The sequence below is a fragment of the Mustela lutreola genome, chromosome 16 (genome assembly GCF_030435805.1).
Source record: "Mustela lutreola isolate mMusLut2 chromosome 16, mMusLut2.pri, whole genome shotgun sequence".
Classification (NCBI taxonomy): Eukaryota; Metazoa; Chordata; class Mammalia; order Carnivora; family Mustelidae; genus Mustela; species Mustela lutreola.
Genome location: NC_081305.1, coordinates 12,930,889 through 12,946,716, shown reverse-complemented (window position 1 = coordinate 12,946,716; position 15,828 = coordinate 12,930,889). Strand labels below are relative to the sequence as shown.

At 47.2% G+C, this 15,828-nt stretch overlaps 1 protein-coding gene across 3 annotated transcripts in view; it reads left to right on the top strand.

Annotated features, from left to right (window-relative positions):
• HYDIN (HYDIN axonemal central pair apparatus protein) overlaps positions 1-15,828 on the top strand; it is a 385,540-nt gene that overhangs the window by 346,628 nt on the left and 23,084 nt on the right. For all 3 annotated transcript variants that reach the window (XM_059150954.1, XM_059150956.1, XM_059150955.1), the window contains 8 exons: positions 411-576; positions 3,877-4,024; positions 4,466-4,673; positions 5,200-5,421; positions 9,278-9,447; positions 11,534-11,732; positions 13,490-13,648; positions 15,424-15,701. In XM_059150954.1, coding sequence (XP_059006937.1) covers positions 411-576; positions 3,877-4,024; positions 4,466-4,673; positions 5,200-5,421; positions 9,278-9,447; positions 11,534-11,732; positions 13,490-13,648; positions 15,424-15,701 — 1,550 coding nt within the window. The remainder of the gene's footprint in view (positions 1-410; positions 577-3,876; positions 4,025-4,465; positions 4,674-5,199; positions 5,422-9,277; positions 9,448-11,533; positions 11,733-13,489; positions 13,649-15,423; positions 15,702-15,828) is intronic.

Below are 15,828 nucleotides of genomic sequence, written 5' to 3'. Positions count from 1 at the left end.
CCACACACAGACAAGTGGCCCAGGGCTGCCGATTTTCCTGAACTTTTTGGGAAAAGCCAAAATTTCGTATTTCTCTCAGATTCTCTCTGTTTTTACATGCCAGACAAAGACATGGTACGAAATATGGTGGTCCAGCCACCAGAGGCTGTGGAGGCTGTGGGGAGGGGGTTGACCCCCTCAGAAGGACCTGTGGGCAGGGTCCAAACAGACATTGATATTTCTGGAAGAGCCACACTTACATGCCTTCACAGAGATAGCAGAACGGGGGGGGGGGGGGGGGGGGTGGTGAGGGGGGGGTATGACCTGATAATGTCAGCCATCATAACCCCAGCACCAGGAAGCCTCCAAGGGCATGTGGAACAAGCAAACAGAAACACCTTTTACTCCTCTGTTCCCAACTGCCTTCTTAGATTACCTTCCAGTTCACACCTTCCCATCTGGACATCACAGAAGCCTTCTGGACTTTCTTAATCCCCGAACACAACATCACCGTCCCTTTCCTACTGGTGGGCAAAGCCACCGATCCTCTCATCAATCTAGACAAGTCACACCTCAACTTCAGTTGTCTCCTCATTGGTAAGCCTTTCCTGTTGGTTTATGTGTGAGTTGGTGGGACCTGTGAGGGCTGACCCAGCAATGAGTGCCAGGAGCCAACTGGGGTGGCAAACTTGTCCTGGTGCCCATCAGACGTTCTCTGTCACTGTTCACAAAGCCAAGAAATATTTATTTCTCCATCCAACTTCCACCAGGTATCTTCTAAATCCACACGCTAATAGCCTAGCTGCGGATGCTGCTTGTTAGGTTCCTTGAAGGCCTGGACTGACTGTGTCCATTTCCCGAGCCCCGTGTCATCCCGGTCTTACTGGCACGTGCCTCTGGAGGATGTCCTGCACTTGTTGGCCTCTCAGTCTGCGCCGCAGCGATCACATTTCTCTGCCATCCTTTCATGCATTTATTCAGCTCAACAAATATTACTGAGCCCTTGTATGACCCAGGCACGGCTCTGTGAGCTGAGAATGCCGTGGCTACAGCCAAAGTCCCCACCCTCCCGGCGGTTATAGTCTAGTAATAGAAAGCAGAGCAGCAAGGGATGCCTGCGGGGCTCAGTCAGTTAAGCACCTGCCTTCGGCTCAGGTCATGATCTCAGGTCCTGGGATCGAGTCCCGCGTTGGGCTTCTTGCTCAGTGAGGAGCCTGCTTCTCCCTCTGCGTGCCTCTCCCCCTGCTTGTGTGCTCTTTCTCACTCTCTTTCTCCCCCCCACCTCTCTGGTTCTCTCTGACAAATAAATAAATAACATCTTAAAAAAAATAAAGAAAAGAAAGCAGACTACTAAAAAAGAAAAAAGAATAATATATAGCATGTCAGAAGTTAATCGCCTATTCCAGTAGGTGGTGGGAAAGTGACATTTGATCAGAGACCTGAAGGAAATAAAGGAAGTGATCATCAGGTCCCTTATCACATGGATGCAGTGTGTGTGTGTGTGTGTGTCTGTAAAATACAACTAAAGGAGAGGATTTTTAGTAACTCATTAGATTTTTATATTTAGAAAAATAATATACTTCATAATAAGACAATAAGTCTATTATATAAGGAAAATTTATTTTATCTCCACCTATCCTTTCCATCAAAGGAAGCCCATGTTAACAGCTTATTGTGTAATATTTCCATACATTTCTTATACTGATACATAGAAGTATGTGGGAGGAGACTGTGATGTTCCAGAAGGTTTCGAACAAATAAATGGGCAGTAGAGCATAAGAATAATTACAGTCCTCTTTTTTAAAAAAGATTTTATTTATTTATTTGACAGACAGAGATCACAAGTAGGCAGAGAAGCAGGCAGAGAGAGAGGAGGAAGCAGGCTCCCCGCGGAATAGAGAGCCTGATGCGGGGCTCGATCCCCAAACCCCGGGATCATGACCTGAGACAGAGGCTTTAACCCGCTGAGCCACCCAGGCGCCCCAATAACAGTACTCTTGACTATACAGAACAGATGGATGGCTCCCAGAGGGGAGGGGTAGAGGGATGGTGAAGAAACAGGTGATGGGGACTAAGGAGTGCTCTTGTCCTGATGAGCACCGGGTGGGGTATGGAAGTGGTGAATCACTATATGACACACCTGAGTCTGGCAGAACACTGTTAACTAACTGGAATTAAAATAAAATTAAATAAATAGAAACAGCAACAGCAAGGCGAACAGAACTTAATCTGGGAATGCAAAGGTGGTGCATTTCAATATAATGAATATATCAACAGATTAAAGAACAACCAGGTGATCATCTGAATATACACTAAAAAGTCATTGCATAAATTCTTAACAAAAATTCTAATTGTAAAATAGGAAGGAATAGAGGGGGAAACTTCAATAGAGAAGACTATCCAGGGGCACCTGGGTGGCTCAGTCAGTTAAACATCTGACTCTTGATTTCAGCTTAGATCACGATCTCAGGGTCACGAGATGGGGCTTTGGGCTGAGAGTGGAGCCTGCTTGGGATTCTCTCTCTCCCTCTGCCCCTCCCCCCACCCCTGCGCACACATTCGCTCACACTTACCCTCCCTCCTTCTCTCCCTCTTCCTCAAAAAAAGAAGACTAACCAAAATCAAGAGGCAGATTTTATACTGTGATTAAACACTGGAACCACTTCAGTTAAAAATCAGGAATTAGGCAAGGATGCTCATTATCATCATTATTATTGAATATTCTCTTTGTGATTTTAGTTAGCAAATACAATAAAACAGGAAAATTCAAGAATTGGCATAAACATTAAGGAAAAAGAGACAAAACTATCTCATTTGCTGTTGCCGGTGACTTCTTACATAGAAAACCTCCAGAGGCTCTAGAGAAAAGCAAAACAAACCACTAGAATCAACAAGATAATTTAGTAAGCGGCTGGATGCAAGACAATTATGTAAAAATCAATAGTTTCTCTTTCTTTTAGCAATAAGCACCCAGAAACAGAAAAAAAAATCCATTCAATATTGACAAAACCTATATAATATCTAAGGATAAGTGTAAATGAAAAGCATAGGACTTATATGAAGAAAACTATAAAATCTTATTAAAATGCCCTCAAACAAGATGTGAACATTTACTAATTCTCTCAAGATTAAATACAAATTTAATCAAGTTCCAATTAGAATTCCAACTGGTGTTGCCAGATAAAATACAGGATGCTTAGTCACATTTGAATTTCAGATAACAGTGAGTAATTTTTTAGTGTAAGTATGTCAATACAAGTATGTGTCATACAATATTTGGGACATACTTATACTAAAAAAATATTTCCTAAATCTGGCAGCCTTAATCCCAAAAGGATTAAGGGCAGAGGGAGAATTAGATAAAATGATTCTAAAGTATATGTAAAAAAACAAATGCTTTATAATAGTCAAGGAAAGTAAGAAAAAGCAAAATAGTTACAGAAGACCCTGCAGGACTCTCACAACATACCTGAGCTCTGATTCAAAGAGTGTAACACAGAGACTATCTACAAATAAATGGGCCTTCCAGGGAGGGTGAAGCCCTCATTACCAAAAGCAGGAAGGCATTAGTTCCAAAGGAACAAAGAGAGAAAATGACGTCATCAGAATCACCTCAGACAGCTGCGACCAAGGCAGAGGGGCCGCCCAGCAGGAGCAGGAAATTGATGGAATAAAGTTCTAGAAGGAGAGAGGTGAATCTCACCAGGGGAAACAGGTCCCTTGTAGAGCAGAAGGAAGGAAGGGAGGTAGTCAAAGACTGAGGAGCTTGGGAGAAGAGAGAAAAAATGTTGAAAAGTTTTTTCTGTGAAGGCTTCCTCTTGCTTGAGGAGCACTATCTGCTGAATGCTTCAGGAGCAGGCGTGAGGCCTTCACTCAGGGCTGGTGTTTCTCCCACAGGCAGAGAAGCCAGGGAGACCGTGCACATCATCAACAAGGAGGAGCAGGGCTTCTCTTTTGCCTTCCAGGACAACTCCCGGTACTCCGAAGGCTTCAGCAACAGCCTGGTCATATGTCCCATGGAAGGTTGGATCCCACCACTGTCCAGGTAAAGAAAAAGTTCCCCCACAACTGCACACCCCCACTACAGCAAGGGTTCTAGACCTGCTAGCCAGGAGAATCGATTTCCCCCAGAGCGCCCTGTATCACATCTCTCCCAACTCTAACATTTATATGAACAACCCCACCCCTGTCCTCCTCATTTTCCACTGTTCATTTTCCTGATGGATTGTAGAGCACTGAGAACTTTAAGACCTTCTTCTCAATATTTTTCTCTCATGTTTATATTCTTTTCCTTTTTTTCTGTTATATTTGTGAATTCATAGAGCACTGTTCAGCCACGACTGGTAAATCTTCAAAACTCGTCGTAATTTGGAATGACGGTGCCTTTTCCTCATAGAGCAGGTGCTAACGCATCAGGCTCATATTCTTTAGCAGGTTATACCAGGCTGGCCTTGGCAGCTAATCTGCTGTCTTCTTCCCCAACCAGGTTCCCGGTTGATATTTTCTTCACACCAAAGCAGGAGGGAGATGTGAACTTTAATTTGATCTGCAATGTGAAAAAGAAAGCTCACCCTCTGACTTTAAATGTCAAGGCTGAGGGATACACTATGAATGCGGAGGTCAGGTGCAAGGACAGGACTGGCTTGATCACTCTCCTGACTCCCAAAGAGACAAACATTATCAACTTCTATGAGGTAAGAGCGTGAGAGAGCCTCGATTATTCTCTCTCACCTCTCCCTCTCTCTCTTTCTCTGGTTCCACCCTGGCTGGGAAAGGAAGTGCAAGGGAATGTTAGCCGTAGCTCTCTGTTTCATATGTCAGGGAGACCAGAAGAACGGCACATGCCAGAAGCATCTCCACCCTCAGAAAGCATATAGTTTTGATGTGAAACTTATTTTATCTTCCAGGGGGTGGAGAGATGGTAGGGCAGGGAATAATACTTGATTTCAACATACAGGAAGGATGTTTGTCCACCAAGCATTGTCTAAAAATTAAATTGCCTTCTTACACTTCAGGTATGAGCACCCCCCCCCCATCATTTAGTAGCTCTCGGTGGAATATCTGACTACATTAAGCCCATGATACTCAGCTCACTAACATCATCTGTCATCCCTGCCTCCCAAATGATACTTTTCCCCAACATCTTACATATCCTAACCCCAGAGAAGGGAGCCATGATTTGCATTCCATCAACATACTACTCTGTTCTCTATCACTCAGGTAGAGTTGAACGAATGTGTTCAGTGTGAACTCAGCTTTATCAACACTGGAAAATTCAACTTCAGCTTCCAGGCAGAGCTATCTGGCCCCAGATCCCTATTGCAATACTTGGAATTTTCCCCCATCGATGGCATTGTGGATGTGGGCCAGACTGCACATGCCTCCGTGTCTTTCCAGCCATTTAAGAAGTGTGTCTTGAAAGGCCTGGAACTCAGAATCAAGGTGAGACCATTTACCATCGTCTGACCCTGAAAGCATTCCCAGCACTCTTTCTTGAGAGAGTAATTCTCCTGCATGTTCCTTGTCTTCTCCACCCTTCCAGAAGCTCCTGGAGAGTGGTCGTGTTGGAAACAGTCTCACAATCTCTAGTATAAAGGGTTCATCCACAGTTGAGGTGCCCAGTGAATAAGTGTCCATTGCAAAGCAGTGGACCCTCCATGCACTGCAATCCTATGCAGCTATTAAAACGAATAAGGGATATGGGTGGCCAGTGCAGAGGAAGTAAGAGAGACAAAATATGTATAGCATCTTCCAAGATACGTCACTGAATGAAAAACCAAGGATTCATGATGCCCGCAGGAATGGCAGAGAAGGACCCCTGGAGAGCTGCTCTCCCGTGGTGATGAGAACACTGGCAAAAACTAGCAAAAGCAATTTTTTCAGAACTCTTGAAGTTAACCAAAGGCTAGCAAGAATCCTAGGATCATTTATTCAAGAAAAATGGCTTAATTGTGTGTATATGCCTCATTTTCTTTATTCACCTGTCGATGAACGTTCAGGTTGTTTGCACATCTTGACTACTATGACTAGTGCTACACTGAATGTGAGAGTGTTAACACCTCTTCAAGATCCTGACTTCAATTCTTCTGGGTACTAAAGCCAAACAATGACACCACAAGAAAAAAAACTATGGGCCAATATCCCTAATGAATATAGGTAGAACAATCCTCAACACAATACTAGTAAATCAAATCCAACAATACACTGAAAAGATCATACACTACAACCAAGTGGGACTTACCTCTCAGATGCCAGGATGGTTCAATATACAAAGACCAGTTAATGTGATATCTGACATTAACAGAATAAGGGATAAAAATCACATGGTCATCTCAATAGAAGTGGCAAAAAGCATTTGACAAAATTCATGATAAAAATTCTCGACAAGGGGTGCCTGGGTGGCTCAGTGGGTTAAAGCCTCTGCCTTCGGCTCAGGTCATGATCCCAGGGTCCTAGGATCGAGCCCCATGTGGCGGGGGGCTCTGCTCAGCGGGGAGCCTGCTTCCCCTCCTCTCTCTCTGCCTGCCTCTCTGCCTACTTGTAATCTCTGTCTGTCAAATAAATAAAATCTTTAAAAAAAAATTTCTCGACAAACTAGGATTAGAAAGAAAGTACCCCCAACATAATAAGGGTCATATATGAAAATCTCACAGCTAACCTCATGCTCATTAGTGAAAAGCTAAAAGATTTTCCTTTAAGATCAGGACCAAGGCAAGGATGCCCACTCTCACCACTTCTGGAAGGCCTAGGCAGAGCGATTAGACAAGAAGAAGAGAAAATCTATCCAAATTGGAAAGGAAGAGGTAACATTGTCCCTGCGTGCAGACAACATGATCTTATATATAGAAAACCCAAAATATTCCATTAAAAAATCTGTTAGAATTGGGGCTTCTGTGCGGCTCAGTTGGTTAAGCCTCTGCCTTCAGCTCAGGTCATGATCCTGGGGTCCTGGGATCAAGCTCCACATCAGGCTCCCTGCTCTTTGGGCAGTCTGCTTCTCCCTCTCTCTCTGCCTGCTGCACCCCCGCCCCATGCTCTCTCTATAAAACAAATATATAAAATCTTTAAATTAAAAAATCTATTAGATTTAATAAAATAATTCAGTACAGTTGCAGAACACAAAGTCAACAAACAAAAATCAGTTGTTTTCCTATACACTAACAAGAAACTATCTGAAAAGAAAATTAGAAAAATAATCTCATTTACAGTATCACAGAAAAGGATTCAATTCTCAGGAATAAACTAAGGTAGTGAAAAACTTATATACTGAAAACTACAAACACTGATGAAAGAAATTAAAGACACAGACAAATGGAAAGACATCCTGTGTTCATGAGTGGAAAGCCTTAATATTGTTAAAATTTCCATGCTACCCAAAGCCATCTATAGATTCAGTGCCATCCCTATCAAAATCCCAGTGGCACAAATACAGGAAAATAATTCTATGAGTCATATGAAGCCACGAAAGACCACAAATAGCCAATCAATCCTGAGAAAGAAGAACAAGGCTAGAGGCATCATTCGTCCTGATTGCAAAATATGTTACAAAGCTACCATCATCAAAATAGCATAGTACAAGCATGGAGACAGGCACATAGACCAATGGAACAGAATAGAGAGCCCCAGAAATAAATGCACACACATACTGCCAACCAATCTTTGACAAAGTTGCCAAGTACCCACCATAGGAAAGGAGAGCCTCTTTGGCAAATGGTGCTGGGAGAATTGGAGATCCATATGCAAAAGAATGAAACCTAGCCTTTTACACCATGCCCAGAAGTCAGCTGAAAATGGTTAAAGACTTAAACATAAGTCCTTAAACCATAAAGCTCCTAGAAGGCAACATCAGGGGAAAGTTTCATAAACTTGGTTTGGCAGTGACTTCACGGATAGGACGCTAAATGCACAGGCAACAAAAACAAAAATAAAAAGTAAGACTATCTCAAACTCAAAAGCTTCTACACAGCAAAATCAAGAATTGACAGAGTGAAGAGACATGGTCTTTATTCATATCCTTACAGAAAATGTGATTGACAGGGAACCAGGGAGTATAACAATTGGAACCCAAGGTCAGCTGCTGGCCAGTCCATAATTTAAAGGGACATGGAGTCACAGTACAGTCTAAAAAAAAATTTTTTTTTCATTAGAAAAGAGTAAAATTCCTAGTTTGGAACTCAAGGGCAATGTTGCAGCCATCTTACCTGGGGAAGAGGCAGGCACCCCACCTCAGAAGGAGCCCATCACTTTGGAGAAACTTCTTTTTCAGAACTTCCATGTCTTCCTGAAGAAACATGACACACACATCATAGTACCTTCCTGCTCTAACTGGCAGAAGAGTCGAAGATAGTCAATTTTAATCCTTTCTAGGCAATCAGTCACAAAATATAAAGACTTTAAAAGCCTTAAGCTGTTTTTCAGTTTATAAAGTTGCTTATGAAAACTTGTGCCAATGACTGTTATAATGCTTTTTCTAATGATATTTAGGATAAATGGTGGATATTTTGTTTTAAATAAATTTTCAGCTTCCAAATTTCATATTCTTAAGTTTCTGAAGAGCAAATTAAGTTCATGTCCCAGTAGGCACCTGTGCCATCTTACTGAGAACCCAAGGATGACCCATTCTGTTTCTATCTTCCACTCTTTCACCCATGACGTAGGGCGTTTTGACTTCCTTCATTCTTGTCCTTTCCTGGTTGCAAGGTGGCCATTCCCCCCTGTAGCCCTAGGTCTGCATTCAAAGTGCAAATAAGAGGGAAGAGCCTGAAGGCAAAACAAACAAAAAACCAACAACCAAGCAACCCAGGTCTCTCAGCAAGACCACCTCTGTATTCAAAATAGGACACCCTCTAGTCCTTTTCTGTTTATATCCAGACGACCAGAACTATGTCTGAGGACCACCCTTAGTGTCAAGGAAGGACAGAAACTCAAGTGTTTTCCCCCAGGCAGGCGCATTGGCAGCTAAGCAGGGTCCTGCCAATAGGGAACCCCTGGGAAGCAGATAGGGGACAGTAACCTGCAGTGTCCACCACACCCCTGCCTTCCGGCTGAATCCTTGCTGCCAGAGCCAATGCGGGGTCTGATTGCAACTGTCTCACTTTGCTTTCCTCAAGTAAACAAACTTCTAACCTGTGAATCAGATTCTCTGCCCATGGAGTCCTAGCTCCTGAATTTATTGTTTATTTTATTTTATTATTATTTTTTTTTAAATCACCAACTGCTTTCCTCCTTCACCCGGGGACTCGAGGAGCCCTTTGCTCACACTTGCAATCCCGCTCTTCCTGCCATTGCCTCCCCACAGATCAGCCACGGCCCGACATATCTGTGCAGCCTCTCAGGCTGCGCTGTGAGCCCCGCTGTTCATTTCTCCTTCACCAGCTACAACTTTGGGACCTGCTTCATCTACCAAGCTGGGATGCCCCCATACAAACAAATCCTGGTTGTCACCAACAAGGAAGAAACGTCTATGAGGTAAGCGGTCTTCCTGGAGCTTCCAGATGAGTCTGTAGCTCCTCATGGGTCATACAGGTGAAGTGCTGTCGAAACAGAAAAAGATTTCGGGAAAGAGTCAAACACAGCTGGGCATGAATCCCGAGTCTCCTTTCCCCACCACTACTACTTGGGTAGCCATGAGCTGCTCTGCTGAAAATCTTGAAATGAGGAGGGCAGTGCCTGATGAGAGGTTCAGCGGCTTCCGTGTATTTTCCCCACATAATAGATGTGGAAACCAAGGTTTGAAGAGTTAAAAAGTGAATTTCTCAGGCCATTACTTCATAATGAATAACAGATCTATACTGAGCTTAAGTCTTCTGATTAAACTCTAGCCTCTCTGCACCATCGCAGTGTGGAATGTTCCAGTACGGGTTTCTGGGCCTTATTCCAGACGTATCGAAAAAGGATTTCTAGAGACTAGCCCAGAGACCTGTGTTTCCTCAAGGCTTCCTAGGTTAGTACTATGCAGTAGAACTTTCCTGGACGCTGGGACTGTTACATGTCTGTGCTTCCAATATGGCAACCTCCACGACTGCATGTGGCTGCAGAGCACGTAAATTGTGCCTGGTGCAACTGAGGGACCAAATTTTTAGTTTGCTAAATTTTAATGCATTTGAATTTGAATTTGAATAGCCACAAAAGTCTAGTGGCTACCGGCCACTAGAGAGCCACTAGGTAGATAGCATAGGCCCAAGTTTGAGCCCCAGCTCTTCCCTAGCTGTGCGACCTTGGGCACATGTTCTCACCTCTCCTCGCCTGAGATGGTGGATAATAATAGAGCCTCTCCTATGGGGCTCTCAGGAGGATTGAATTAGCCCCCAGAGAGAGCCCTAAGAGCAGTGCCTGGAACATAGGCGATGCTCTGTTATGGTTGTCTGCTGCGGCTGCTGCTGCTGGGATGCTGATGGTTATCATCCTGAAGGGGACCTTACGAGAGTGTCATGTGATTGGAAATGCTCATTAAAACTCTTATCTACCTGCACTCTTTCCTGCATGATTTAATTCAATCGGAAAGGCATTCAGTTACGTGTATTGGCCTAGCAGGACTCCTTCTCTAAATACCTGGAAGACAGACAAGGAAGTACTGAAATGAGGAGGTCTCGTGCTTTCCTACCCACAAGTGGACGTAGAGGGGACATGGTCTTCGAAGACGCCACGTAATTGGGCAATTAGTGATAATGAGAACAGATCGCCTTTGTGGAGTGTTTCCTCCGTGCCCTGCTTAGTGACTGACTCAGTCACTCTATTCCATTTAATGCCCCCAACAGCCTTACGAGGTAGCTGTCACTGCCCCAGCTTTACAGATAAGGCAATAGAGGCTCAAAGGGCAAGTAACTTTTCTCAGGTCTCATGGCTGGTTAGTGGTTAAGAGCCCAGATCCAAACTCCTGTGTATCTGCCTCAGAACACACACTTCTCTCTTCTGTGCTTTGCCCCCCAGTTACTTAGGAAGCACTTCTCCTCCTCCTCCTCTTCCTCCTTCTCCATTTTATCCTTACAGAGAGAGAGAGAGAGAGCACTCTCACAGGGTTGGGGTGGGGCGCGAGGGGCAGAAGGAGAGGGAGAGAGACTCTTGAGCAGGCTCCATGCCCAGCATAGAACCTGATGCAGGGCTAGATCTCAAGACCCTGAGATCATGATCTGAGCTGAATGAAGTTAAGAGGCAGACACTTGACCTACTTAGCCACCCAGGCACCCCAGGAAGTACTTCCTTCCTTTGCATGGAACAAAGGGCCATGGCACTTTTGAGTTTGAGGCCCAGTTCTGCCAGGATCTCTGGGTGTGATTTGGGGTAAGTAACTTGATTATGCCAGGGAGCCATGGCCTGGACCACTGCTAAGGTCCCTTCCAACGCTTAACTCCTCTGACTCCAGGGCAGAGGGCAGGAAATCCATCAGTACCCAGCTCAGAGAGAGAAGGGGACAGAATCAGTCTTTCTGGGGGACTTAAACATGTGTTCTGACCTCCAGGAGCACAGGCGGGTCCTGGAGATCTTCTTCCTTTGCAGACGAAACGGAAATATGAGCACCCTCTAACTTCCACACCTTCCTCCTGATTTTCTGCAGCTTAGACTGTCTGTATACCAACACCACATACCTCGAGGTGAACTTCCGCGTCGATGTGATAAAGCCAGGAAAGACACTGGAGATTCCAATCACCTTTTATCCTCGAGAAAGTATCCAATACCGAGAACTCATCCCCTTTGAAATCAATGGGCTCTCACAGCAAATAATTGAAATCAAAGGGAAAGGCACCGAAATGAAGGTAAGAAACCTTGATGAGATCCTCGGGCTTGGCACCCTCCTTTTTGCCCTCCTGCCACCTGTGCCCCCCTGAGCCCACTCTTCCTCCCCCTCTCCACCTGTCTGGCCCCCAAGCTCCTCTGTCAGAGGCCAGCCAGTCCCACTGAAGGGTGAACTGTCCAATCTGACTCTTCCTCAAACCAAACTTCAGTGAATCATAGGCTACGAGGAGTCACGGGCACCAGAGAAACATTCTCTTTCTTGGAAAAGTTTGAGACGATCAGATGCAGAATCCCATGCACGTCCTTCTCCTCTTACATCAGGGTGTGTTTTGTTTTCAGGTTTAATAGGCTAGATTTGTTTTGGATAGCAATTTATTTTGGCTGTGTGTGCAGATGTGCATTTCAGTTGTGGAACATCTTTTCTCAATGCCACATTGAGTAATGTTCTCTGCCAGACACAGATCCCAGGATTATGTTCGATTGAGGACATGGCTTCTAAGTGGGCGCCCCTAATGAAAGTCCTGTGCTAATCCCTTTCTCCCCAGTGTCTGGTAAACCTTTAAGGTGTCTGTTTGGTGAGCATATTTGCATTTTACTAGGACGTTCTGGAAGATGGAAGGCTTTCCCAGATGCTCAGAAATGCACGGGACATTTCTGCCACAGACAGAGAAGATGGGGGAGGGCTGGGAGGGAGGTGTCCCTGGCAGCTTTCCCATCAAGCTAGAGGAACCCCAGGACATGGCCTCCTGGTGTGTCTGCACCCAAGCTGGACGGGGCGGGGTGGGGGGAGTCCTCTTCTGCTCTCACCGCTCATTCAGTCACTCACTTACTCTGTACCCACGGTGTGTAGGTCCTTTGGGGGGAATCCCAAGGGGACCTCCAGGAGGACAGGCTGCTGCTAGGGACTCTCAGCTTTGGAGACCGAATGGAAATGGCTGGATATCAAGAAAGCTGAGGAGTAGGGGGTGTGCCCTTTAGGGACTGAGCAAATGACAGTGACCCGCGCAGGGTCTGCTGCAGAGTCCTGCGGGCCAGGCCCAGCCTGACCTTGGTCCATCCCGGCCAACACCAGGATCAGGGCCTTGTGAGGACTTGGAAGCGTGTCCACCGCCGCACCTCTGCAGCAGCCATTGTAGTCTGAATGCTGGGCTCCTGTCACTCCTCCAGGCTCTCCCTCCAGCCGCCTTCCAGCCTGTCTCCAGAGAGACGCAAGCCAGAGCACTCCCAAAACACGCGTCTGAGGGGGTCACCCCGTGTTGTCCTGGCTTCCCACTTCTCCCAGCACGAACCCACTACCTGCCAGCCTGTCTTCTTAGGGCAGCCCTCGTTCCCGGCCACAGGCCTTGACTGAGCCACTCCTTTGACTCAGGGCCTTGCCACAGAGTGTCCCCCTGCCCCCAGGGTGCCCTCCAATCTCACACCCACCCTGACTCAAACTGTCTAGATCCTGCCCTTCCTTTAGCTCCCTGGTGCAGTGTAGACATGCCCTCTCAGGGATGCTTCCCCAGACCCCCCAGCCAGTTCAGCCTCTGAAGTGTGCTCTCAAGGTACCCCGAGCGTGGCCTCCACAACCCTTCACCCTGTTGTAATTGTGTAGTCGTGTAAGGAACCACTTAGGGGTTCCTCTATGCCCATGAATGTCCACTCCCCGTATGAAGACGGCGGGACACGGCGGGAGATGAACACCCCCGCCTCACCAGAGCAGATGGGTCACGCCGGTTACTCTTCTCTGTAACCGATGAGCCCCTCCATCCCTGCTCTCTTTCCTGTTCCGCAGATTTCAGTGCTAGATCCAGCCAACAGGATTGTGAAGTTAGGAGCTGTCCTGCCGGGACAGGTAGTGAAGAAAACGGTTTCCATCATGAACAACAGCCACACCCAGCTCACATTCAGCCTGTCGGTCCTGTTCTCAGTTCCAGAACTCCAGGAACCCAAGGTTGGTGCTCAGGGCTCCCGGCGGGCCCCTCCCTCGTCCCGATGGTACGGATGATGGTGCTCGCCACGCTGACCACCCCCACTTCTCGCGCACCTGCAGTGTGCCCGGCCGTTCCAAGAGCTCCCCACGTGCCACCTCGGAGTGTCCTCCCAAAAGCAGTGTGGGGCCGGTGCTTTCTTTATTCTCACTTTACACAGAAGGACACCAAGGCTTAGAGAGGCTGCACACTTCAAAAGGGCAGCAAGTGAAAGAGAAAGGGACACGATTCAGTAGATCCGGATTCTCATGATCATATCTATCCTATAAAAGTCACAAAGAAAACCATTTTCCCCATAATCTCACACCCAGAAACAATCACTTGCCAATGACTGCCTTCTTGTCTTATGTCCACCCAGCGGAAAGACAGCGAGATCGAGCTCTGGTGTCTCTTCTCACAAGGGTTCTAGTCCCGTCATGAGGCTCCCACTCTCAAGACCTCATCTAAACCTAATTATTCCCTAGAGGCTGAACACCACTCACATATGAATTTGGGGGGGGGGGTCACCATTCAGGCCGTAGCAAGGTCATATGACATAGACAGGTCTGGTGGAGTTTCCAGTCTTCAGGGGTCAGGGACCCAGAAATAATACCCGAAAAGTGTAGAAACTGCAGAGACCAGATGTGAGTTGGGAAAGGGCAGCTCAGAGGACAGCTGGGGCTGTTGGGAGGCCTCACGATGGAGGGAGGCCTGCGCCAAGCTAGGGTGAGAAGCGAATGCAGCAGACAGGTTGGGGAGAGGTGCGCTCGCAGGCAAAGCTCCGTGTGCTCCGGAGACTCTGCTTCCGGACGTCCAGGTGGGAGGCGGTACAGCAGGAGACTGTGAGACTGTGAACCGTCTGCGGGTGGCCAGGAAAATGGGCTGGGGAGCTAACCAGAGCAAGAGAGCCGGTGGGTATCTCACCCCGTGGCCATGCTGCCATCCAGAGACAGGGTCGACTTGTTGCTTCCATTTCCTCATTCAGGGGCCGGGGCCCCTGACCTTTGGGCCAAGCCACTTTTGTCTCTTTCGGGGGTGAGTAACCTGTACTAGCTCGGTGGCCTTGGGCTTGGCCTTCAGTGTCACAGTGTTTGCAGAAATCACAAAGATCGCGGTCCCGGTGCAGTTTCTAGCCCATCTCACCCCAGCCACCGCGGTCCTCCGCTCTGCACCCCGGGGGAGCACAAGCGCCAAAAGAGCCTCGGCTTCCTTAGAGCTGACTTTCATTCATTTCTGCCAAGACAGAGTGGGAAGGGGAGATGATAGGAATTGAAACAGCAGTTCCCAGACTCTAGAACGCGTGGGTCAGAGCACTTTTGATGATGTGAGTTCCAGGCTCTCCCAAAACTCAGTCGGCCTGGGGGAGAACCTGGGAATCTGCATCTGAAACAACACACCAGGGAGTGTGGTGCAGGGAGCACAGGGAGTCCTCCCTGGAAAGACATCAGAGCATTGAGCGTTTTCCATGTCCTCTTATCGAACTCTTTCCTCCACCGGAGAGTAGGGGTCATGTGCTGCAAGGGGCTGGAAAGAGAATTAGCATTTGTGGAATGCCAATTACCATGCAGATGATCTGAATCTTCACATAGAGTAAGTCACAGAGAGCTCAAGTAACTTGCCAAAGATGACCCAGCCAGCGGGAGGGAGCAGAATGGGCTATGACCCCTGGGCTGTCACAGCCCTAACAGCAAGACCCAGAAACGGATGCCTCGGATGCCCCCTGCCCTCAGCGGCTGAGTCTCACTGTGCTTCTGTCCAGGTCCTCACCCTGATACCCTTCCACAACATCACTCTGAAGCACAAAGAGGTCTGTAAGCTGGAAGTCATCTTTGCCCCGAAGAAGCGCATCCCTCCCTTCTCTGAGGAGGTGTTAATGGAGTGTATGGGGCTCCTGCGTCCCCTCTTCCTACTGAACGGCTGCTGCCAGGCCCTGGAGATCTCCCTGGACCAGGAGCATCTCCCCTTCGGGCCAGTCGTGTATCAGACACAAGCCACACGTCGCATCCTCATGTTGAACACGGGTGACGTCGGCGCAAGGTAGGAGAGCGGCGTGCCCACCCCGAGGCCAGCACAGCCCTGTGACACTGGCTATGCCCTCAGTCTGGACAGGACATCTGTGTTCCAAGTCTGGCCGCTTGTTACTTCTTTCCCCTCCCTTTTGCAT